The sequence below is a fragment of the Aythya ferina genome (assembly GCF_964211825.1).
Source record: "Aythya ferina genome assembly, chromosome: Z".
NCBI classification, from domain to species: Eukaryota; Metazoa; Chordata; class Aves; order Anseriformes; family Anatidae; genus Aythya; species Aythya ferina.
This window is the reverse complement of record NC_140299.1, coordinates 83,604,937-83,629,775: the sequence shown is the minus strand read 5'-3', so window position 1 is coordinate 83,629,775 and position 24,839 is coordinate 83,604,937. Positions and strand designations below refer to the sequence as shown.

The 24,839-nt window shown below is 39.5% G+C and overlaps 2 protein-coding genes across 13 annotated transcripts in view; one reads left to right on the top strand and one right to left on the bottom strand.

Annotated features, from left to right (window-relative positions):
- The window catches only part of MCTP1 (multiple C2 and transmembrane domain containing 1), a gene marked incomplete at both ends in the record, with an annotated part of 313,509 nt that extends 304,582 nt beyond the window's left edge, over nucleotides 1–8,927 (top strand). For all 11 annotated transcript variants that reach the window (XM_084504204.1, XM_084504196.1, XM_084504205.1 and 8 more), the window contains 3 exons: nucleotides 1,829–1,938; nucleotides 5,512–5,609; nucleotides 6,763–8,927. In XM_084504204.1, the coding sequence (XP_084360330.1) occupies nucleotides 1,829–1,938; nucleotides 5,512–5,609; nucleotides 6,763–6,834 (280 nt within the window). The remainder of the gene's footprint in view (nucleotides 1–1,828; nucleotides 1,939–5,511; nucleotides 5,610–6,762) is intronic.
- A 1,276-nt stretch (nucleotides 8,928–10,203) lies between these two features.
- SLF1 (SMC5-SMC6 complex localization factor 1) overlaps nucleotides 10,204–24,839 on the bottom strand; it is a 49,204-nt gene continuing 34,568 nt past the window's right edge. For both annotated transcript variants that reach the window (XM_084504194.1, XM_084504195.1), the window contains exon 18: nucleotides 10,204–22,942. In XM_084504194.1, coding sequence (XP_084360320.1) covers nucleotides 22,458–22,942 — 485 coding nt within the window. In that variant the 3' untranslated portion in view covers nucleotides 10,204–22,457. The remainder of the gene's footprint in view (nucleotides 22,943–24,839) is intronic.

The window sequence follows — 24,839 nt, the reverse complement described above, 5'->3', positions numbered from 1 at the left end:
GGCAGATGTAAGCACATTATATTGCACAAGTTTTCCAGACAAGCAAAATGAGCCTCTGTGAAAGAAGTCTTTTATCAAAAGGCTGCTTACGGAAGTTGCCTTGATGATTAAGTTTCTCAAATCATGCACTTTGGAGGTGGGGTTTGTTCTATTATATACCAGATGAGAGGAACAGAATTTTCTAAGCAGAGTGAGACCGAATCTTCCTATAAATCTTTGTAATTTGTTCCTAAAACTATAATGGGAAACCTGTACTGAATGCTGTGCTAACACAGCACATAAGGAGGTTTGCTAAGTGAGGAGCCAGTGTTCCCACACATGGCGTGTCTGTGATCCATTGCACAAAGCCGAGTCACAGGAACATGAGCAGACCCTCAACCTTCTGTTCATCCCAAATGCATGCAGAAGAGGGGGAAAGAGCAGGTGTCCCCTGAGGAGAAAGGGAGTGATCCTACACCAAGTGACACTACATAATGTTCACTCTGGAGACATGTCAAAATTGCCAGGGAGAAAAGAAGACAAATAAACACAGGAAGCCAGAGCTCATTATGAAAAATATGGCTAGCAATTCAGATAATTGCAATTATTCAGCCAGAGAAGCCAAAATAATGTAATCACACTGATTGGGCATATAGTTAGTGGTAATACTTTAAAGAGTATCATCAAGCTACTTAGAGCCAAAGCCACATTTTCCTTCTGGATAAATGTCATGCTGCACCTTTGACATGGTGGTGCCTTCAAGAAATGATCCCACTTAGCCCAGCTCCCTTTCACTGGAGATCCCATGGGACAATATGTATTAATTGGCCATCTGGCCTTTCTCTCTTCCTTGCTTGCAGAGGTTGGAGGGCCACAGCGTGGCTGTTTCAAGACCTATTAGCTTTCACCTCCTCCCTGTCCATACCTCAACCTCTGTAAAATGAGGTGATCAGCAGTTTTTTATCACACCATAGAGTTTTGGAGCCTTATTAAGGACTTTTTTAATATGGGGCTTTTTTGTAAAGTGCCCTGAAACCCTGATGGGATCCCAGAAGTCTTATTCCTTTATTTGTAAAAAAATATGCATTTGATTTGATTTTATCTGGAATGATCTAGTTTATTTCTTTAGCTTTTCCTGTAATGTACTTTATCTTACGCCACTCACTTTTTTACCTTCCTTCCTTTTCCTCCTTCTTCATTTTCCCACTCAGAGTAGGTGTTTTTGTCTTTCTTTCATCCTCTAATGTTGCATTATCCCTGGTTTTGGGACCAATTGTTCTCTCCCCTCCTTTTCCCTAATGCTTTACCTACCCCTATTCTGGTCAGGGGAAAATGAGTGGAAGACAAGGACCTGTGCTGCCTGCACATTTGCAGAGACAGAAAATGTTTGTTCTGTCCAGTGCCTGGGGACAGGCACTAAAATTTTCATAAAGCCGAGTAGTGCTTCCTCTGGAAGACAGGTGCAGCTGGGCCAGGGAGAGGTGCCATCCAGTGGGGAAGTGGGTGACACTGGGACCTCCTTCTATTTTCATAGCATCATAGAATGGCTCGGGTTGGAAGGGACCTTAAAGGTCTTATAACTCCAACCCCCTGCCATAGGCAGGGATGCCACATGCTAGATCAAGTTTGGCAGGGCCCCATCCAGCTTGGCCTTGTACACCTCCAGGGATGGGGCATCCAGGTCCAAACCCTTCTCTCGATGGTGTCCAGCGCCCATGCATTCATTTGTAGTTTCAGTTCATTGTCATCGATGGAAACTGGCACTCCTCCCCCTTCCAGCCCACTATTCGTTCTTTTATTGACTCTGCTGGGTGACCAATGCTCTGACTTTTATTAATTTTTCACTTAGCACATTCAACTGGACTGTTCCATTCTTGAGCTGGCTGGCAATAGTTGCCCTCTGTGTGTTCACAATCATCCTGTATTTCATTCCACTGAGATACATTGTCCTTGTCTGGGGTAAGTAAAGCCTTTTTTTAACTGTCTGCACCACTTAGAAAAAATGTTTTTTAAGGGATGAATTATATTGTCAGTACTTTTCTGTATTTATGATCATGAAGCTGCTCCGTGATGGAAACAGACAGGTTAGTTAAAAATCACAACTGCGTAAAGATTTAGGCCCACCTGCAAAATGCATTTTTCTTGGCTGGCATTCTAGACTTCATCATACTATAAACATGTAGCCATGAGGATTCTTCATATATCAAAGTGTAGCTTTGTCTAGATATTACTCTGATTTATTTTCACCACTTATACACAAACAGAGGCATTTCAATCTATATAGTGCATTTAGGACAGTATGCCTTTTTTACTGCAGTACTTTATCTTGTGAAAGTGTATGTAAACGTAGCAACAAGAAACCTGTTTAAAGGGTCACCTTTAGTCTGACAGAAAGGTGCATGTGCTATCTGGCCAGTTGATAATGAACAGAAACTGAGAGGGTGGGGCAGGGGATTCTGGGGAAGGGAGGGGCACTGTGATTGAGCCAAGCTCTCATTACTTGTCCTTATATTTATCCTTTATACTGATTTTAAACAGTACCATTACTTCATCTGTTGTAAATAATGCCATAAGTCTGCATTTATTCATTTTTAATACATCTTACATCACCAGCAGCTGTACCCTTACTCAGTCATATAAACCTATGAAGAGTTAAATCTTTCTGAAGAAAATAATCATGCCTTTATGTAAAACAAAACAAAACAAAACAAAAAAACTTTTGAATATTCAGGACACAACGTAAAATCATTGAACTGACTGAATATTATTCTTATAATATATCAGGCAGAATTATTACTATTCATACAGTCTTCACAAATCAGTGCATCAGAATATATAAAATTGAGAAGGATCAATAATGAAGATTTTAACAAAACACAATATTGAACTGAAAGAAATGACTATATGGGCTTAGTGTTAAGAATTGCCTCAGAATTTCATTAATTCCCCAGAAACCCAACATCACTTGGGTGCAACCCAAGCTCTTAGTTTATTCCCAAAATTGCATGGTTCCTCGCAGAGACAAGATGGTAGGTCTTTTGTTTAAAGAACTTGATCAATGTCCTTGTTCTGCAGTTTCTTGGACACATCTTGTACACTCAATTTCATACATTCCCTTGATTTCATGCAAGAAATTAAGCTTATAATACCCCTCCAAGACCCACAAAAGTATTAAATCTGCATTGTTGTGTGAAAGGCTATACTGACACCTATCCCTGGCAATACCTTGGAAGGTACTACACTTACCCACAGATGTAAGCTCATGTCTCTGTCTCAGGTAAGCCAGAGCCTTGACTTCCAAACTCGAGTCCATGCCTCCCAAACCATTGATGAATAGCAGAATCACTGTTTTAGATGCACCTTGCTCTCTTCCCCTCTCTCTTTCATTTCCACCTCTCACAACTTACCTAGTCATACAACTTCTAGCACCTTTGGCTCATTAGAGGTTACAGTTTCATGGTTTTCATATTCATTTCAGTTTAGGCAACTTCTTGTTCAGCATATGTGTGGAGATACCTTCATTAGGTACCTCCACATACCTTCATTTCCCTTGCATCTTGCTGGGAGATGGGAGAGGTACTGCATAGCTGTTGTTCCAGCAACCCAGACCTCCTTGGGGATGTAATGCATTAGTGCAGAGCCATGTCTTGCTGCATGAAGGGAGCAGGTCTCCTTTCAAAAAGGTCTCATTCCAAACAAATGCCTGTTTTCTCCGTTATTCTGTTTTTCTAGCCTCCCCTGTGTACAAATATTTCTTCATTCTATGCATATATCCTGCACTTAAAAGAAACCATTGCTGTGGTTTGAGTTTCCATAGGAAACCAGGCCACTCTGTGGTAGCATCTGCCCATTTCATTCTTTGGGGAGGTGTGTGTTTTCTTTTGTTTTGTTCTTTTAATGAAAATTCCTCCATACTGTAGCTAGGCTTATGTATAGTTGTCTTTCTACTGTGAATCCACAGGGGCTGCCCATTTTGGCCTGCCCTGGTAAGAAATCCTTGGTTCTTTGCTTTCTATCCCTGTTTCTCCCTCAGCAGACTGTTGGTCCTTGAACTTGTCCTTGAACATCAGCTCCAGTGGAGTAGGAACCCCCTCTGCACTCTAATCCCATTCATAGCAGTGCATGGCCCTGGTAGCTGCTACAGCTGTTTATATGAGAGAATATAAAGAAAATAACTTCAAACTGAAAAATTTCAAGCTTTTAGAAAAGATATAATCCTCTAGTTGTATTTTACTTGTCCTGTAGCATCCTGGATCATCTGTTCCGCTCTTCACCTTTCTCAAGCCCTGACTGTGATTTATTCATGCATTTGCTTTCACAGGGAGGCTTGCTCTTTTCAGTATGAGTAACAAATGATAAGGCAAGGCCAAAACAAGTCTAGAATTCACTAGTGGGTGGTCTAGTGGCCATGTGCAATAGACAGTGGGGTAGACCTTGAATTTCTCAGTAATTTGCTGGTGTAAAGAATCTTCTTTAACAAATGTCTTTGAATCCCACATATTCTTTAACAGTACTTATTGTTTAATCTAGTGATAAAAGGATTTTGGTGATCTCCTGTCTTAACCAAATTGCTGAGAATTCATTCAGAGAACACCCCTGACTATTACCAAGCCTACTGCTAGTGCACTGTGTCCTGAAGCTTAATGTCCTTGCTAAAGCTTTCTGAAAGGCCTAGGCACCAAAGACTTATTGGAAGATAAACGGGATTATCTTATCTCTGATAGCCTTGATAAATTACACAGAGCAGCACATTTTCAAATGCTGTCCTAGCTTTCTGCTGCTCAAACAAGAATCTGTCCAGTTTGTACCATTCCTGGCCATGATTTAGGTGTGTGCTCCCAGAGCCCACACACGAGATTCTTGCATGAATCCAAGCTGGTATGCTGGTATGTCATGGTATGTAAACAAGTTTAAGTTAAAAGCCTACTTTTAGCTTAGTTTGGGGAGGATTTTCGTGGTGCCTATGAATGCTAATTGTCAAACTGTAAGGCTATGAGGTCTGGAAGAACCATTGTGTCCATTGGATGTGCCATCAGATCATCTCTATCTGTCATCTTCAGACAGAAGTTTATGAAATCTCTTCTTAAGCCTTCACATGATGAACTGCTTCCCATCTGATTCACCATCCATAGCATTAGAAAGATGTTCCTTGCATCTAGCCTGAGTTTTCTATCCTGCTAGTAAGCCCTCTGTTACTTGTCCTATCACCACAGAGATATTCCTCATTATTCCTCTCATTCTTCCATCTTCTGCGTCATAACCATGGTTTCTGTTGTAAGGGGAGTTCTCAGTCAAATTTGTTTTAAAGACAGTATTAGAGGAATTAAGTACATCACTTTACCTTGAATCACAGGGAACCACAACAGCAGATAATGGCTTTTAGAGCTTGAGTTTATGGTTTATGCATTAATTAGTTAATGCTACTCTCAGACTTTGAAATTGATCCTAAGATCTTTCTCAGTACTTTGTCATTAAATATATACACAGTTTAAAAAAATGGTGAAAGTAACATGTGAATGCTCACTTTTGCAGGCATCAATAAATTTACAAAGAAGCTTCGAAGTCCATATGCAATTGATAACAACGAGCTGCTTGACTTCCTGTCCAGGGTTCCTTCAGATGTGCAAGTGGTGTGTATATTTTTAAGGTGTCCATACAGTTGCTAATTTAATATATAGCATCATCATTTTCTGTTTTTTGTTTGTTTGTTTTTGTTTTGTTTTAATCTGATTGTTTTGATTTGACCTTCACTTTCTTTGGCACAAAAAAGAAATTCAAACTCAAGCTGGGGATAGTCTGTGAACCTTAGGGAGTCTGTGGTACTTCGTCCAGTGAGGAGTTAACTACTACCTCAGTTATACTTAATGGGAAATCAATAAAAGGACAAGTATTTGGGAGATGGTAGTAGGTGCTAGAGCTTGTGTTAAGCAGCCTCCAGACTGTGTACTGTGAATCTTATTGGGATGAGGCACTGCAAGTTTGTTGTTTTTTTGTTGGAAATGTTGCTCCCTGAGGCCACTAGGACATGCAGACAGGCAAAAGAAGGATCAAATGATGGAGGAGCTGCACATGGGTAGAGTCACCAGCAGGCAGCTTTGCTCAGTGTCCCAAGTACTTCACAGCCTGTTTTTTCTAAAGTGAAAAATTTTGGCTACAATTCAACTGTGACCATAAAATTCTTTAAAAGTGAGCCAGTTATGAATTACAAGCTTTTATAGTGCAGTACACAACCCCTTGTGAAGGTGCAAGCATTAAGATATGCTGGGCACATAAATCATCTCCAGTATCATGAAGATTACATGCTGTCCATCTTTCTAGGTAACAATTTCGGTTCAGAGCTGGCTTGAATTGGAAGCACATGTGCATATGTCCAATCTGAATTTGACCCCCTCTGTGGTAGGCCTTTGAAAATAAGTATGTTTTTAGGAAAAAGATTGCAAAGAATATTCATCCAAAACGTTAAAGGTGATAGTCTTTATTTTCTGTTACATCTCACAGGGGTATAAAAAAAAAAAAAAAATCTCCAGGCAGAATTTTCCTAATGGTATTTTTTCTCTTACTTTAGGTCTGTTGTTCTGTTGTTGTTGATTCACAGCTGTAGACCCCATATAGATTGCAGGGGGATAGTTTTCATTTTTTGTTTTCTTTTGTCTTGGAAAAAAAAAAAAAAAAGAAAAAGAAAAGAAAAGAAAAAGAAAGAAAATAAATAAAAAGAAATCTTTCTTTCTTCCTTTTTCTTGCTGGTGGCCACCTGACCAGTTTCTGAACATTGTGTTTAAACAGGTGCAATATCATGAACTGAAACAAGATCCCAGTCACAGCCCAAGCAAGAGGAAGAAAAACAATCCTGGCTAGCCAGCTTCATGTATTGAAGAAACTAGCATCTGCTGGGGGAAGATAAAAGGAGAAGCCTACAGCCTAAGCAGCATTTCCTTTCTCTAAGCTTTTTATTTATTTTGCCTTTTTATCTAATGGGGAGAATTTGTAAATACTGTATAAAGGCATTTCTCATTGACTATATACTTAGCACTGTAAAGACACATTTGATGAAGGTTTCAAGTAGGGCTTTTGGTGATTGAAAGGCTTGTTAGAAATAGTGTGACACGTTAAAGAAATCAATGTAGAATGGTAAATACGCACTGCTACTCAATGGTCAGAGATATCTGAAATATTCAAATCATGATGATTAAATCTACAAAGGGTGTAAATTTAAATCTGACTCAAAAATTCTGTAAAATTTTATTTGTGAACCTTAGTATTTTTATCCAGTGAGCCACCATTACAATTTTCTATGTTTTATACATCTCAGCAGAAACACAATGTAGTGAAACCTACTGCACTTAAGTTTTAGCAAATTTTTTTGAATTCCAGACTGTGGTGTTAACTCCTGGTGCAACATATTCCTGTGCAGTAGGGCTGCCTGTAAGCTAAAGAGAAACACCAAATCCAGATGTCTTTCTGGAGCTCCCAAAAGAACTTCCTGCCATTTTTATCATTCCATTATAAGACCTAAAAATCTCTGTCTCTCTCAAAATACTGCCAGGTTTGTAATTGATTGCCTATCTGATTTTTTTATACGTACCAGTAATCTTCATTTGTACTACATAGTTTAGTGAATGAAGTCCATAGTTCTGCTGTAATGGAAATACTATCAAACTAACTCCATATTGCTTTGGGTGTCATGCTATGAACACCTTTTGTGCACATAACTATTTTAATAGAGAAATCTTGCAGAAAATGTTTTTGCTTTCAAATCACAAGGTCATACTTATATGCTTTATTATATAACACATTACCTGTTACCAATGTGAAATGTAGTGTAGAGGAAAAAATGCAGTTGTGGTTAAACTGATATACCAGTTTTATTTCCTTAACTAATAATGTAGTCAGTTCTTCTGGTAACAACTGTGCCCTACTGCATGGAAACTGCGTTATTTTATAAATTGAACAAAATTTAGAGTAGGAAGGTTTACATTTCAGAGGTTTTAGTGGCCACTTCATAACGAGTGCTTGGGGATATATTCTGATACCTGCTTGTAGACTTTCACGCTCAGGTCCCCACGTAATGAGCAGAGAATTCATTCCTAGGGGACTACCTGTGCACAGCTCTTAGCCGTAGCTCCCAGTGACTTTAAAGGGGATTTTTGCCCAGGTGAGAGCTGCAGAATTCCGTCCTCAAGAGGAGTTCTTCCTGTTGCTCTCTGTGGGTTACCTCTCATTGGTTGCAATTGATGATAAAGTTATATTGCACTACTCTAACAATACTTTTTGAAAAGACTATTTAGAAATACTTTGCAAGCAAATGTATATATATTTCTCTAAAGAATTCTATGTTAGCTGCATTGCTCATGAAAGATCATTCTGACTTTGTTTATTTTACAGATATGTTGATAGCCAGTTTCTGATATAACAGTTATTTTGATCTTGTTATTTGTATGTTTGAAAGAATGCCACTCAAGTAACTGTTCTGTAGAAAGTCTTAGACCTAAATATGCTCTTGTTACATCATGATTTTTAATTAATTAATTAAATTAATTTAATAAATTAATTAATTAATTTAATTAATTAATTAATTTGCAAAGCTTACTTAACCACCTTTTCGTTATATGTTGCCCAAAGAGCAGCATACTATTGATGAAGAAAGATTCACTGACAAGCCTTCTTTGTTAAAAAAAGCTAAACAAACAAGCAAAAAAAAAATTTCTACTCGACAAAGTGCGAATATTTGTTGCCAGTTGTCACTTATGCAAAGTTCTTTGATACATTGCAAGCCTTGTATTTTCTTAATATTACCCTTCATTCTGTGTGCAATCTCCTGTTGTGTTGCTTTTTTGTTTTGTTTTGTTTTTTTTTTTTTTTCTCTGTACTCAATTTCAAGTGTCCTATGTGGTGGTAATGTCTTGACTTATACACATTTACTGCATTAAACACAGTTTTAAGCATCTCTATACTAATAGCAGGAAGCATCTTTTTTTGAAGTTCTACAGTATCATTTTCCCTGAGTGGCATGAAGGACAAGTGAATGAAAGCACCGTATTTCTTTGTGCAGGATTTCAGTGTTTTAAGCTCAAAAACATGTAAGTGCATGGGCAGAGGAAGGAGGCCATAAGTTTGTTGAAACTTGCTAAGCTTCTGTTAATGCCTCAGTCTTTTAAAGCTGATCTCACTGGAAATGCAATGCACAGAAGTAGGACTGACTCAGAACACACTATCATTTTTAACTGAGGTTTCTCCTTGCCAAAATAGAACATTATAAAGCTATGTTTTAAAATAATTTAATTAGTCTGAGACCCTTTTCAATATTTAAGTTTATCTCTGTGGGAGAGGCCTCTTCAGAGATTTGATCCTGCCTTATACTGTAAATACTTCAATGTATCTTCAATTTCCAGTTTGGCTCTAAAGTCAACTTCTAACCTTGTGTGGTAACCCTCTAACTTATAACCTTCTGATTTGTCTGGTATTATTCCTAAATAACTTGTCCATGTGTAAACAATCAGGATTGAACAATGTCTTTCATTATCTTGAAATTCTTTCTGCTCTAGGGAGAGAAAGTTTAACAGCTTCATTTGGGTCCACACTTCAAGCAGGTGTTGGAACACTTGGTGTCCACTGGAGGCTATTTGTCTGAAGTTCTAGTTCCATTTCTGCTGCTACCTCAGAGTACCATCAGAAGATGCAATTAAAACAATAGTGGGACAAAGAGAAATTCATTAAGAAGACCACATATGTGCTAATGTGTGCTTTAGCATCAAGAGGAAGAGCCGTTGGACCTGACAGCAATGCACTAATGTATTTCATTCCAGGGTAGCCCAGGAGTTCGAAGCAAGAAAAGAAGGGAAAAATTTATTCTCTAGTCAGCATTAGACCATGTACCAGCCGCTCAAAGTGTGGTGAGACATTCGCAGCTCACTCCCCAGCAGCAAGAGATCCCTACCTGCAGGAGAAGGGCACATTCCACCTACGCCTCCTTTCCGTGCTCAGCTGCAGGAGTCGTGCTGGCAGCCAGACACAGGCTTCTTTACATTTCTGAGCCTGCTTTTCTTTTGAGGACAAACTTTTTCCTCCCAACTGGGCTAATTTCCAGATTGCTGTGCAGCTGCTTCTATTAAAGCTGATAATCTCCCACCCCCACCTAAACTGCAAATTTTCAGTAACTACCTCTTCCTTTGGAATTTTTCTGAAATCTCGCAGAGGAGAACAACCAAAGATTTTTAAGACATACACAGTTGCAATTATAGGTGTTTTTCAGTGTGAAGGACTGGATTTCCATTGCTTTGTGCCTAATTAGAGTACGGAATAAAAGGAATGTATCTTCTGACACTTAAAGGAGAAATTCAACTACTCCCAAATAAAATGCAATCTTTAGATGTCAACTGAGAAAAAGTGAAGGCTTTAAAAGAACAAACTGCTCTCCACTCGGTCACTTGCACCTGGTTGAAAGCATCATGCAATTGGCTGATCAGTGGAGAGGGAAGCAGGACTGAGGGTGAGTATGATGTTCATTTAGGCACAGAGTGGCTAACCTCCAGGTGGTGCTGTCCCTCTGCTCTTGGTAGGAAAAGAAAAGATCCTTCTCTTCCTACCAGAAAAGTAATTAAACTGCCCTAAACAGCCTTTATCTCTCCATATTTCTCCAGGTTTAAAATATGGTGAACTGCTTCAGTTGACTAGGCTTAGCCTTTGTTGCAAATGCTACATCTTGTCCTTTGAAAGCAGCCTCTCTCTCAGGAAAAAAAAAAAAAAAAAAAAAAAAAAAGGTTGTAGCACAGCTGCTGCCAGCTGTAGATGTGAACAAGTGTAGGTCAGGTCATCTGATTGGAAGGTTTGATACTTTTTGCTGCAACAGGCATTAGAAGGTTTTCACCCCTTTCGTGTCAAAGTAATCAAGAGAAGGCATTTTTCTCACAAACTAAGATTTTTAGATCTTAATTAAATTAAAAATCCATGTGCTATAACTGTGAAAAAAAAAAAAAAAAAAAAAAAAAAAAGGAAGAAGGGAAGGGAAAAATCTTAACTATCCACTTAACTATCCATTGCACAGGAAACATTGTACTTCTGGAGCATAATTTCTTTTTTGTTAGTAAGAACTTTATGCTCAAGGAATGCCAGATGTAGCCATGGAACAGGACAATTTCCAATTCTATTGAATCTTGAGAGTCCAACTCAAATTTCTGAAAGTTTGAAATTGACTTTTTTTTACTAAGGGGGACCAAAAAATACATGCAGCCATGTTTTTTCTTCTCATCAGTCTCAGTGCTGAATTAAATTTAAATGTCAAAAGCTTTTTTTTTTTTTATGCTTCAGATTTCACAATATAAAAGCCTGAAATCCTTAGCTATGATTCATACAATAATAAAGATTTTTTTTTTTAATTTTAATATAATCAAAAGTAATACTAAAAATGGCTTTTCTTGCTCAGCTTTTGATTAAATTACAGGAGGTGATTAAAAGAAAGGCCACAATGTTGATCATTGATATATTTTTGATTAAAGAGTGCAGATTAATATTTTCTGGAGTCATTTAATAAGTTGATATTGCCTGACCTTCTGTACCCTTACATAAAGACATATTCCTACAAAGTTTACTTTGCATAATTGTTCATATTACACATGATCTTTCTTAAGAATGTTGAAAAAAAAAAAAAAAAAGGCCTTTTAGAGGCACAACTGATGCAGAAAGATCCCCAGTCAAAAGTAGCAAAGAAAGTGCAGACACATTGCATGATTATGCAAAAACATGATCAAATTAATAGGGAATGATAAGCACAGAGCAGCTGCGAGGAAGAGAACAAGAGCTGGAATTCAGCATCATCCCCTCTTCAGCTACTGCGTCATCACAATTGCCACAAGTATAAGGACTTTGAAAAGAAAAATGAAAATATCAAATAAATGCCATGTGGCATCATTGCTAGATACGACTGGAAGGGGGGAGGAGAGCCATTTAACTAACCTGCAGCATGGGCACCGCCACCAGCCGGACACTCCCAGCCCTCGCACCAGATGCTGGCCCCGCTGCAGTCTGCACTGCCGAGCCCCTGCCACTGAACCAGGCACAGAGAGCCCTTCAAGGGATCTCTGGTTCCTGTTCTGCTCCTACCACGTTGTATTACTGACCTCGTTAATTAATGGCTTGGTGCAGTGGACGTTCCTCTCATTTGCATGTTTCCACCCCCTAAACAGCCTGCTCGGTGTGCATATGGCACAAAGGAAGATTTCTCTCTGCCTCCTGAACAAATACGGTAACAAAAGCAAAAAATATTCTCCTTTCCCCCAGGACGGACACGTAACAAGCTCGACAAGCAGTCTCACTCGAAGCGGGAGGAGCTGTTGCTCACGGGCACAAGATAATGGCTTGATCAGAAGAAACAGGCCTAGAGACTAAAGCAATTCCTTCTCTTGGTTACATTTCTGTTCTTCCAGCTGAGGCCCTGTAAAGGCATGTATTGAGGGAAGGAAAAGAGAAGTAAGGATGGCCCTGGATTATTAAAACCATCACTGGGAAACCGAATGGCTAGGAAGTATAACTTTAATTCTTGCAGATTTCTTTAAAGACTGTGATTCATTTAAAGGATGGAACTCTACTTGCAATATGTGTGTAAATGTAAGTGCCTCACTTAGAAGAAAGTTCAATGACAGGAATTTGCTGTGGCAGTATACAGTTCTGGAAAGAATGGGAGACCTCTTGGGAAAGAGCTGGGAGAAGAATTACGGTGGAACCAGCCTTCCTGCTGTCCTTCCCTTCCCAATACAGCCACGGCAATCCCTCCTGGCACCCCCAAGAGCACCACATCCCAAAGCTGTTGTTACATCTACACCTTGCTTTCCAGCTGCCACACGGTTTTAGTCTCTTCTTAAGGTCAGATGTTGCTGACTGCATGCTGACGAGTTGGTCCCATGCCTGCCAGTGCCAAGGCCCACTCCTTCCCATCCTCCTAGAGACCCTGGCCAGCAGTCTCTAGACAGCCAAACTCAAGGCTACTGCACCTTACCTCTTCTCCTTTATTTCCTGGCAGTTCTGATAGGACCAGTTACACCTTACTGGGGACTGCCACTCTCTGCCATGTCATGTTCTCCTGTTGCTTCTCCTCATTTTGCTTTTTGTTCTTGGTAGGCTTCTCCTTTCTCTCCCATGCAGAAATTCTCTTTGTCTTATTCATCCTCTTATAGACCTAATTCCTAGGCAATATGTTCACAAAACTTCACCTCCCTCTTCTTGGTCTCCTGCATCCAGACTCTGTCCATCCCCCACACCACATCAGAGTTAGACCCAGCCTTCAAGTTGGCTGTGAGCTCTTCGGAAGTGGTCTTTGGGCTGGTGGTCACAGGTTGGTCTTTTCAGAGCACTTAGACCTCCCTGAAAAGCAAAAGCAGTTAAAGTCAGTAGTGCTGTTGACTGTGACATGTGGCAGATCCTGTGTGGAAACTCAACAGGAACAAGGCCCTGCCTGTACGGCATGAGAGCTTAAGGACAGGGGACTTCAGGAGGATCAGGCCACACACTCTTCTCGCAGTGACCCTGCTATCTGTAGCAGGATTTTTTTCTTTCTATGCTCCAATCTAGCCTCTTCTTCCTGCTGCTCAGCATGTTTTTACTGCTGTGGTGGGTGTCGGTGGGTTGTGAAATGATTTGAAATTGTTTCCAATGAAAGTCAGTCTGGAAATGAAGAATATGAGATGAGAAAATCCACATTTAAAGGAAGCAAATCTCCTCTGGGAGTTCTGTAACCATTCTATATTATATATATTTATATATATATATGCATCTTACTGTCTGCTACTTGATTCTGAAATGTCTGCGTTTACAGTCTTGCTCCATTCCAGTTAGATCTGTACCTCTGTATGACTTCAAAATCAAATCACAACAGGCATTTGACTTTGGAAAATAAATTAACAGAAAACCATACAAAAGCAGAAAACCTATAGTTTGTGAAGAGTTGTGTTTAAAGTAGGTAACTCCAGCAAAGTATGGGTTGGAAGAAGATGCTCTAAGGAATTCTTAATGGTGGAGAACTAGTTTTCATTGTGCACTTTGCTGTTCTCGGTTAAGTCCTGAGGTTTACAATTAAATACAGTCCTATGATTTTTGCAGTTTGGCCTTTCTCTGCAGCACAATGCAGAAGCTGCACTTTGACCAGACACTCTGCAGAACAAACAGTGGCATTTTAAAAAGAAATGAATTTTTGAAGTAGTTGACACATACACTTGATGCCAGAACTGTCAAATGCCAGGAAGTTTAAAGCCAGGGCTTCTGTTTACCTTTTGATTTAAGTTGTGATAAAGCAAAGGGAGAGGTGAAGAGAGGATCTGGAGTCACGCAGTGAGTTTGCACCAACCTGTCACTGGTAGGAAATTGGGCTCACGTATTATTGAGGGTACAGATTGTTGGGAGCTTGATGTGTGCAGTCTCTGGAGCTGCAGATGCTCGGCACAGCTGACAGTAGCTGAGATTAGAAGATCAGGGTTATAACAAAGGAGCCATTAGGTGCATGCTTACCTTTCTGTGAAGGGGCTTATATAATGTCTGCCCTGCTGCCCTGTCTCCAGCTGGTGCATTAGCTCATTGTTTTTGTGAGTGCTAATTTAAATGACCTACTTTAAAAATGAAAATGGCAACAGTGCCCAGGAAGGATGAACTCTCAGCCCTAATTCTGAATGTCTTGTGTTTTCTCCTTCTCAGCCTGAACATTAAATCCTCTTTTTGCTTTCAGTACACAGTTGGGGAAATGTGACAGACTCCACTGTAGCTATTTGACAAGTTCCTAGCTTTTAGAAATACCAGTTCCTACACTGATATTTTGTTTTCATTCATTTGCACACACCCCTACAGAGTGCACATTCAGCTCAGTACACATTCCCCTGGCATTGTGCACCATGTAACAGGGAAACTCCATGCATCTCAAACTCTCTCACCAAGTAACCAAATTCTGTGGTGAAAAATATATGCAAATTCCCATATTATTTCCAAATAATGTGCTTTAAAAATCATTTCTCATTCCTACAGTCAGTACTGAAAAACATTTGCCAATTTGTCTTTTAATTTCAGTCCTGTTCACCCTTCTACCAGAGATAAACATTTAGCCATGGAATGAAGAGCTAGAGACATCAAGTGTGTGTGGACTTCATATAATACACACTGCTGTTAAATGAGGGGAAAAAATAATATAGAATTAATGCAAATCAGTTTGTTAAGCCAGGGAATGAAGCTAAACTGAAGGTGGGCAGGTAGGAGTGCTCTTGGCACTCCTGGCTGGAACTTTAAATAGAAATCTGAGTAACGTGGATTTAGCAGGTGACAGCACCACTAAAGGCCTTGCATAACTTCTGTAGACAGCATATGAGGTGTTCAGAAACAAGTGTCTTTTGAACGGTGGAAGGAGAAGGCTTAAAAGCCTGCAAGGTTCAGGGTCAGAGAGGATATGAAAGCATCCTCCCACTGAGCCCCACATCCAACATCCTAACACGGGGTCATGCAAAAGAGCAGGTGGCATCCTCCAGATGTCCTGCCTGTCACAGGGAACATGGATGGGAAAGGCAGTCAGATGTGACAGCACTTCAGAAATGAAGACCAATCCTCGATACGGATGGATGAAATTCTTAAAATTTCTCACAAACTGTAAAGACTTTTTCTGGGCCATCTTTCCAGTCAATAAAAATCTGACTGCGCTAGCAGAGGCAGGAAACAGTTGCCCAGTGGGATGTTTGCTAAGGCCCTGAAAGCTTTGAAAAAGTTGGTGAAGAGAAGATGTCCTCTACCTGCAGCATGCAAAGGCCAGAGGCTGTCAGACTGCTGGAGGGCTAGTACAGAGGTTTGGAGCTGTGCTGACGACAACCATAGCTTGGATAACTTGGATAACAGCAGACCCTGTGGCAGCTCCTTGGCTTGGCTGTAGCCAATGGCACTTCCCAAGCTGGAGAGGCCTCAGTGGCCTCAAATGCACACTGCACATTTCCTAGCAGTATGATGTGGCCAACGTGGGGCTATCCAGATGAGAGAGGAGACCTGGCTAACTAGAGCAATGACCCTCTGTTGGCTTGCTGCAGAAACTGGTCCAGGGCCACTGGTGTGGGAGACAGCAGGGGCAGGAGACAGCCGGCAGCCTCGAGGGTGATGCTTCTGGAGGGCAACAGGAAGAGATCTAACTAAAAACGGTAAATCATTGTTTGCTTTTCATATGGATATTGCAGAGACATCAGCCTAGTCTTCGTGTGCACCCCTGCAGGAGAAAAGAGAACAAACGTTTCCTCCCCTTGAGAAGGTGCTCCGGCTTGTAGAAGCTTCTGGGAGAGTGTACAGTTTTGAAAGATAGGTGTAATACTTATTCTGCTTTCTGAAATGAGTCTTCCACATAGGCATCCACTTCGGGGAAATACATGGAAACCAGGGATAATGCCATCTCTCTAACTCTGAGTAAGCAGACGGGATTAAAGTGTGCTGTGACCTCATACATCCCACTCGGCTGCCAGGAGGAATGCTTCCGTTCTTCATGCCAGCTGCAGACAGTTCCCTTTTGGTTTCCCTTGTGGCTTCATTCTGATCTGGAGGAACCTCGCTCTCCCCATGCTGCTAGAGAGAAACCTGGAGAGACCTGAGAGTTTTTGCTTGGGTCTGGCACTTGCTAGAAACCCAATGTGTTCATATTCATCTGGTGTTTCCAGAGCTATACATCTGCACAGGCTAAGGAAAACACAAAAACTGTATTTCAATTTATAAAAGGGAAACCTCTGAAATGGCACCCCTTTTGCCTGTTTGTAGCCTGTCTTGCAAAGCAGGAGTTTTCATTTTTTTTCCCCTTCAGCAGGCTGGGACAGCACCCTCCAGCAGCCCAGCAGCCTGACATCACACTGATGGCTAGCACTCAGTATAGACACATGAGATGGTAATACCATATGAAATAAAACATGTCATAAACCTAGTATAAATGTGGCACAAAATGCATTTGAAAAGATTTTTTCTGGATTTATCACATACACTCAACAACAAAAAAAATCAAAACAACCATACATTAATTTAATCATGTTGGTGAACTCCCTATAAATATAGCTACGCTAGAGCCTTTGATAGCTGTACCCGTTGTTTAATCTTATCAGTTCCCTCCCTGATTTTTTTTTTTGTGTGGAGTTTGCAAAGGCCCATCAGGGAGCAAGTAATTCTTCGTGTTCTATGAACACTCCTGAAATCAGAAGGGGTTGATAGAGGAGATATGTTATCATCAGTCCACATGGTATCCACATGAAGTTCAATCTTCAGTAGTTCAAGAGCCATTACAGATAGCACGTCCCCCACACAGAGAGGGTGTGCTTTGAAAAGCTAGAAGTGATGATTGGTTGACCACCTCAAACTGCCAGATCTTATTTGTCCTCAGAGCAAAATTTCAGCAGACATGCACGTATTGGGGTAGACAGCACAACAAAATAAGAGAGGGAGCATTAGTGAGAAATATGCCAAGTTTTAAGACTAAATTGGCAAGTGAGGTAAAACAGCAAATCAGCAAGATAAGCTATTTAGTCTGCAGTTTTATGATTATTCTTTTTTAATACAGATCTCCTTAGATTAGCTTGGTTTTTATTTTTTAAATTAGTTATGCCTTCCCTGGATTTTCAAAAGCACCATTGGTTACAAATGAGTTGGTGTATGGGTAATTATATTGAGAGACACTACTTCTTATTTTAAAGTACAAGAGCAAAGTGATTTAGGCGTACTGGCAGCTAAACAAGAATGAGGCCTTCTTTACATGATTCTGATGAAAAACGGTGACATTTAGCAAATGTATACAGGCTCACTTAGGTAAGACAAGAATTAGATTAATCAGACTTCAGCTGTGTGCAAGTGACAAGCCACAACGGGCAAACTTCCCTGTGTCAGCACTCTCAACAATTTGTATAAGCTGACTGTTTGGTCTTCCATTGTTTTATTTTCACTTCTCCTACGTTCAAGATTAATGACAATTTTCCAGCCTCAATAAGATAGCTCTCCTGAAAGATTAATGAAACCTGTATTGAAAGAATACTTTCTTAACAGGACCTGAGTGCAGTGGTTTTGCACTGCTTCTGCTTCTTTCTCTTCTTTCTCTTTGCTTGCCTTGTGCCAGCAGCCTCTAACACCTGGTGTTGTTACGTTGTTAACAACCAATAAATAGTCTGAGTTACCTTATAGTGTTTATTATCATCAGAGTTAGGCAGATAGAGGTTTTTTTGTTTGTTTGTTTGTTTGTTTTTTAATATTTCTGATTACTTTTGGCTGAAATCTGAACATGCTCTCCAACACCTGGTTCACAGATGCCTGTGCAGAAAGTGTTACTGAAGCTCTGCAGCTTTACCATTTCATCTGTTCTGCACAAGGCTCCTTGCCCGTCTGCAGGACAAATTCTGTTAAATAGTCTGTATTTTCAAACAGGTCTTTACATTTTGTTGATAAATTAGGTACATTTGTAATATCTTCATCTAAATATGACAGCAGAGATGAGTATTTGGCAAAATGTAATTTTTAGATCAGTTTTCCTGAAGAAGCATCATTTCATATCCTGGTAAATATGGTGATAAATTTATGAACTTGTATGGATCTTTATATATTACATTTTGATGATTAATACAGTATAGAATTATTTAATGTGTGTTTAACAGATTAAAAAACGAGTTATCTATCTGACAGATTTTGAACGGTATTCAGTGGGGAATAACTGAAGTTTTTCGTGGTGTTCCTCTGGGGTTGGCACTTGGACTGGTATATTATTTCACCAATGGATTAAATACACAGTGTTTCATATTTACATCTGCATGTGGCACAAGACATGAAGAAATGCCTGCTCACACAGATTGATCTGTTCAGTCACTAAAGAGGATTCCCTGTTAAAAAAGAAAACAAACCAAACAAGTCTTACTGCAGCCAGCTCAAGCTGAATGTGGGGCCACACGATGAAAGCCATGCCTTCCCGACACTAAACTGCAGATGACTCTGGCTTTACCAGGCACTCTTGACCATAAGACAGTATGGCATGATGCACAGCATGGTCCTTGAATGTGCTAGCCCAAGGCAGAGGGCTGATATTAACGCTGCACAGGGCATTTGTGGAACTGCCCCTTATGAATGCAGGGACTAAGCAACTCAGGTGGTGCAGGAAAAGCACTTCAGAACTGTCCAGAGCTCAGTATTTTAAAGAAGGGAGCCCTGGCACTGAGCTTTCAGTAACACCTTCCAATAACAAACTTACAATAGTTATAGAAGCCACAGCAATACTTAAACTGTGTGAGCTAAGCCTTGCTCATAAAACAAAACAGCAAAAGTCCAAACCCATGCTTAGTATGCTGTCTGTAGTAACTTATTTACTAATTGTGACCATTCTGAAATCAATAAACACCCAGGAAAAGTGTCTTTACAGGTAGCACCAAGATGCACATAAATTGCTGAGCTTCATGTTCAGCAACAGCAGTGTTGTGAAACAAAGGATATGTGTCAAAGAGAATACACAAGTGAAATTCGGCTTCGTGTAACTTCTTTTTGGCCACTTTTGAGGTTTGAGCATCAACGTTGCATCCCATTACAACTCCCAACTGCACAGCGCAGTGTGCTTTACCTTCTGTTTTCCTCCTACCAAGTATTGTGCTGCCACTGACCACCATTCACTCATCAGGGCAGCACTTGGTGTGCATGTACATGTAAAAGCAACATTCTCCAACAGCATGCTGAAGGTGGAGAAAACCAAGGAACTTGCTAAAGGCCTGAGTTGGCTGAGGAGGAAGACGGAAGCACTTGTGAAGTGCTTTGGCTTGTGAAACATGGGCATGCAGAGAAGGTGCGAAAGGCGGACTGGCTGGCTGGTATCGTTTGGTCTTGTAGCTAAACTGGGCAAAGGGAAATATCCTGCATACCGATCAGGATTTTAAAAAGCAGAAATATCCTACATACCTACATTTGCTAACTTTTGGACGTTTCATTTTTAATGTTAATAATCATTGAGAACATTTCTACAATACATGTATGTTGGAGAGAAGACTGAAACTAGCTGAAATAGGTAAGAAGGACTTATAAATGTCAGATTTTTTTTTTTTTTCCCCAACCACACAACATAATAGCAAATAACCATACAGAATAACTTGGATTAAGCAGAGAACCCCTCTGTCAGACCAAAACAACGCTTTGCTTGCTTTCATTTCTGTCACTAGTATACTATATATATATATATAATATATATACATATATATAAATAGGTATGAATATTCTGAAATTGCTTTTTTATATCCATCAGAATTCTTTTCCCATGGTTTTCTGAGTCACAATTATTTTAAGTTCCCAATTACCTACCAAATTCATAATTAAAGAAAACTTTAATATTGCCGACACATTTTGCATTCCTTACAAAGTATGTGAATAGCATTTCTTTCATCATGCCCTGCAACAGGGAATACTGAAGTTTATTGCTAGTTCATCTTACACAGAACAAAGGCTTTTTGGGTGTTGCTTTTTTACTTTTACTGAAGAAAAATAAAAAAGGGCACAAACAGAAACAAATCCAATATGAGCTGACCCTTTATTCTATTAGGGTAGGCTGTTCTGCATGTATATATGAAAATAATAATCCATCATTAATAAACTCTGAACATTTGTAATGAAGGTCTGGTTCCAAGACCAACCCAGTCTGAGCATCTTCAGTAGATTAATTGCTGTGAGATCATATATCTCAGCTGCAGAAAGGCTAAATGGAAGTTTTAATGTGCTACAAGCCAGCTGCATCAATGTAACTTATTCCCTCTAGTCAAGCAACATCAATTTCAGAAGCAGCTATTATCCACACCCTTTCTTTTAAGGTTCCTTTTTTTAATATTATAAATTGCTACTACAGAAGAACTGGAAACGTTGCTAATTAGTACCTTCCTTTTGAAGGCTAAGATTTTGAATTATTCTTGATCTTTTACTGAATCCATTAGGAAAAAAAAAAAAAAAAAAAAGGATCAGTTGTCCTCATTCTAAGGCAGCATTTCCTTCTCTTCCCTGGAAAGGGGAAGAGAGAAACTTCCCTTGGAAGTGTATCTTCTCAGACCTATTCTTAAACAATTTTGTTACTCAATCTCTACCAAGACGCACGTCAAGAAGAATGGTCATTGCTATACAAATGTGCAGAAAGAGCTCTCCAAAATATGCATCTCTTTGAGATCTCCAACCTCACACAGCACAATTATACAGTTCAGCTGCTGCAGGAGCCTCGATACCTTTAAAGAACCGCACAGGATTTTCTCTTTTTCTTAATTAATTAAAAGGACCATCTGATAGAATATGTAGCACACAATCCCAAATTAGGTTAGAGGATTAGTTTAGAGGATTTATCATGTGTAGTTTGCATGTATTCATAGAATGGAGAACAAAATTCTCATATTAAATGGGCTGTAATTTTTAAGGAGATCCATGCTTAGTGTCAGAATCTGATACCCAGTACATACTTAAACTGTCTTGTCTAATCCTTAGTAAATTCCCCTGCCAACATAGCTAGATTTGTACCACTACTTCCACCAGCATCTTGAGTGGAGGGAATCCCAGGCATGTTACCAAGACGATTTTACGCATTGCCAGCATACTGGATTTATCAAACCACTGCGAACCCGAACCAGCCTGAGTTAGAGTAGAGCCAGTGATACCATAAATTATGCTGCAGGTGCATGTGGCCCTCCACAGCATCATCGGTCTGGGAAGCAGAAGGATGTCCTGATGGTTTTACAGGTCCAGTCAGTGATACCAACTGGAGTCCTGTATAAAGGCTGAGTACTTCAACCAGTCTCCTTGGAGTAGTCAGTGCACAAACTAATATGATCATGAGTGCCACAGTGCTTCTTTGTGTGATCTTTTCTAACAAACTAGCAAAAACTAGAGAAATTACAATATACCAATTCTGAAATCAGAAGGTATACCTACCTTACGTTTTTAATTTCCAAAATGTAATGTCAATTTTTACAAGACAAAGATAAACAAAATAAAAATGGAGAGAATTTTTTTTCCCCTATGTTCTTCCTTACTGACAGGTAAAATATCAGTTTTATTAAAAGACAAGAAAATATGTAGGTATACACTTTTAGAAAGGTAAAACTGTTGTAGTATCCAACTCAGTTTAACAGCAGAGGCTCTACCTTTTGAGACCAAAGTGAGCTATGACATGAGACATCTGATAAAGATTCCCAGGCCAGAAAAAGCAAAGTTTTACTTAGTGCAAATGATACAGCACCCTCCTGAGGTGGTCAAACACATCCAGAGCTATCTGACAACTAGAAGGCAACGCTAGATAAATTTTGCCTGACAAAAAAATGCACTGAATGAATACATCTGATTTCCAGGTTCAGCTAGAGGAAAGTATTGATGTCATGGGTGATAAAAACACGTAGGGCTGTGAAATTTGTACTTCTTAGTTGTCAAAAAACTATTAGCTAACTGTCAATGGCCAGCCATCATGATTTAACTAATGGTAACTGTTTTTGGAAGCTACCAGTTTAAAGGATTTAAGTAAAGAGCTGATTTGCCTCTACCATAGTTTCCAGAGTTGCTAATAAAGCCTTCATCTGTTCTCCTGGAAAAATAAATATGTTTGTAGATATCTCTTGAAGAAACTGTGGTAGCTTTTTAAAAGTTTCTAGTTCTCTAAAGTACATATCTACTAACCAATCTGCAGAAAATGTACTTTCCATCTTACAGGAATCACGAGCCCTTACTGGAAGTCTACTTGAACAAGCTACCTCTCTGAGAACTGAAGGGAAGGGTGAAAACAGATTATAAACTGAACAAAAATTTAGCAGCATCTTGTTAAATAAAATCAACCACAGTTCTCTCTGCTGACTGCAGTAATCTTGTTCAGTGCGTTCATAGAATCTTTCAATTTTCTCTTCTGGATGAACAATGTTCAAAAGTTCTTGTTTTACTGGTAGGGATTGAACATAATCCAGTGGCAATTTTCCATTGGAGTCCCTCTGCTGTAGAAGGACTGGTCCTGCAAGAAAAATACAAATATTAATAATAATGGCATGTTCCAGCTGGCAGCTGATCAAGATTTTTTTTTTTTTTTGCCAGAAACAAAGAGTCTGTTTAAACTCATTTTTGTTATGTTGGTACGACTGATGAGCTAGACATTTGCAACCAGAGAAGGGCAATGAAGCTGGTGAGGGGTCTGAGGAACAAGTCTTAGAAGGAGCGGCTGAGGGAGCTGGGGTTGTTCAGCCTGGAGAAGAGGAGGCTCAGGGGTGACCTTATCGCTCTCTACAGGTACCTCAAAGGAGGCTGTAGTGAGGTGAGGATTGGTCTATTCTCCCAGGTGCCCAGTGATGGGATGAGGGGGAATGGGCTAAAGCTGCACCAGGGGTGCTTTAGGTTGGATCTTAGGAAGGATTTCTTTACTGAAAGGGTTGTGAAGCATTGGGATGGGCTGCCCAAGGAAGTGGTGGAGTCACCATCCCTGGAGGTCTTTAAAAGACATTTAGATGTAGAGCTTAGGGGGTGTCAAGAGTTGGACTTGATGATCCTTAAGGGTCCCTTCCAACTCAGGATATTCTATGATTCTATGATTCTATGATATGGTTTAGTGGAGGACTTGTCAGTGTTAGGTCAGAGGTTGGACTCTGTGATCTTGGAGGTCTCTTCCAACCTAGACAATTCTGTGATTCTGAACACACAACCTAGAACATGCAGAGAGAACATTTGTAACAGTTTCTTTATGACATAGTTTTAATTTTCTTCCTGGTTTTGCTATGTTGAAAGTGAAGGATTATTATACAGAAATGTGAATGAAATTCAAATATAACTTACCCTAAAATTTCAAGTAGCAATACATATAATATGTAAAAAATTTGTCCTATTACCAATGTACAATTTCATTAGGAAATTTACAGGCTGGGTTATTTACTGAAACTGTCTCAAAATTAAAGGCAATTTATTATGTTTTTGTTTTTTTTTTTTTACCTTTTTGGATGGCGTGGTTAACCTTGTCCTAAGCTATGCATCAAGATAAACTACTGAGGTAGGAATCCTAGTCTTCCTCAACTGAGCTAGAAAATTTAGTCTTAGCAGATTGCTGCAAAAAATAATTACTATAATAATTGGATTTAAAGTAATTAAGTGGGACATGGTTTTCTCATTCAGAGAATAAGAAAATATTTCTTTTCATACTACATTCTTTCAATATTTCCTGTTTATTAGTACAACGGAGCTATTAATCCTTAAACAGCTTACAGATGTCCTGATAAGTTTAAGAAAGGCCACGCCAGTAAGAAAAAAATGAAGAGGGATGAAACACTACAGGTGGTGTTTTTCAAAGGTGAAAACTATAAATCTTCACATGTAAATTCGGGTTACTATGCAAAAGAAATGACACAATTTCATATCTTTAATATGTTTTCAGAAATATATTTTAATTACAAAAGATTACTCATTGCAAGACTTTACCATTATTAGAGCTTCTAACTTCCCTATGATTGAAGCTATATTGTTTCACTCCCTCACTATGTAAAATAATTAAGTTCTGCAAGCTGAGGACCTTTTTGCAGAAAGGGAAGAAGTTATTGCAGAGCTGTACTCTTCAGTTATTGAGCAGAGTAAATCCAGACTGAATGGGTAACACGTTTTCTAACATAGTCTTGTCAGCTACTTGACAGGCCAAAACCCGGAGTGTGACAAAGGCAAAGATAAGGGTACACGCAGCCTTATGGTTGCCAGAAAACTTTGATGAATGCAAGTGGAAGTAAAGCTCTTCCCGTAGGACAACAGGATCATCCACTATCTATTCTTCACAATAGCTGAGGAAAAATGCACATCTGTCAGTGCAGTGCCATTTCCAATTGAGGAGCTGGGCTTACTACAATATTGGCTATTGCATCACTTAGACCGATGGAAGT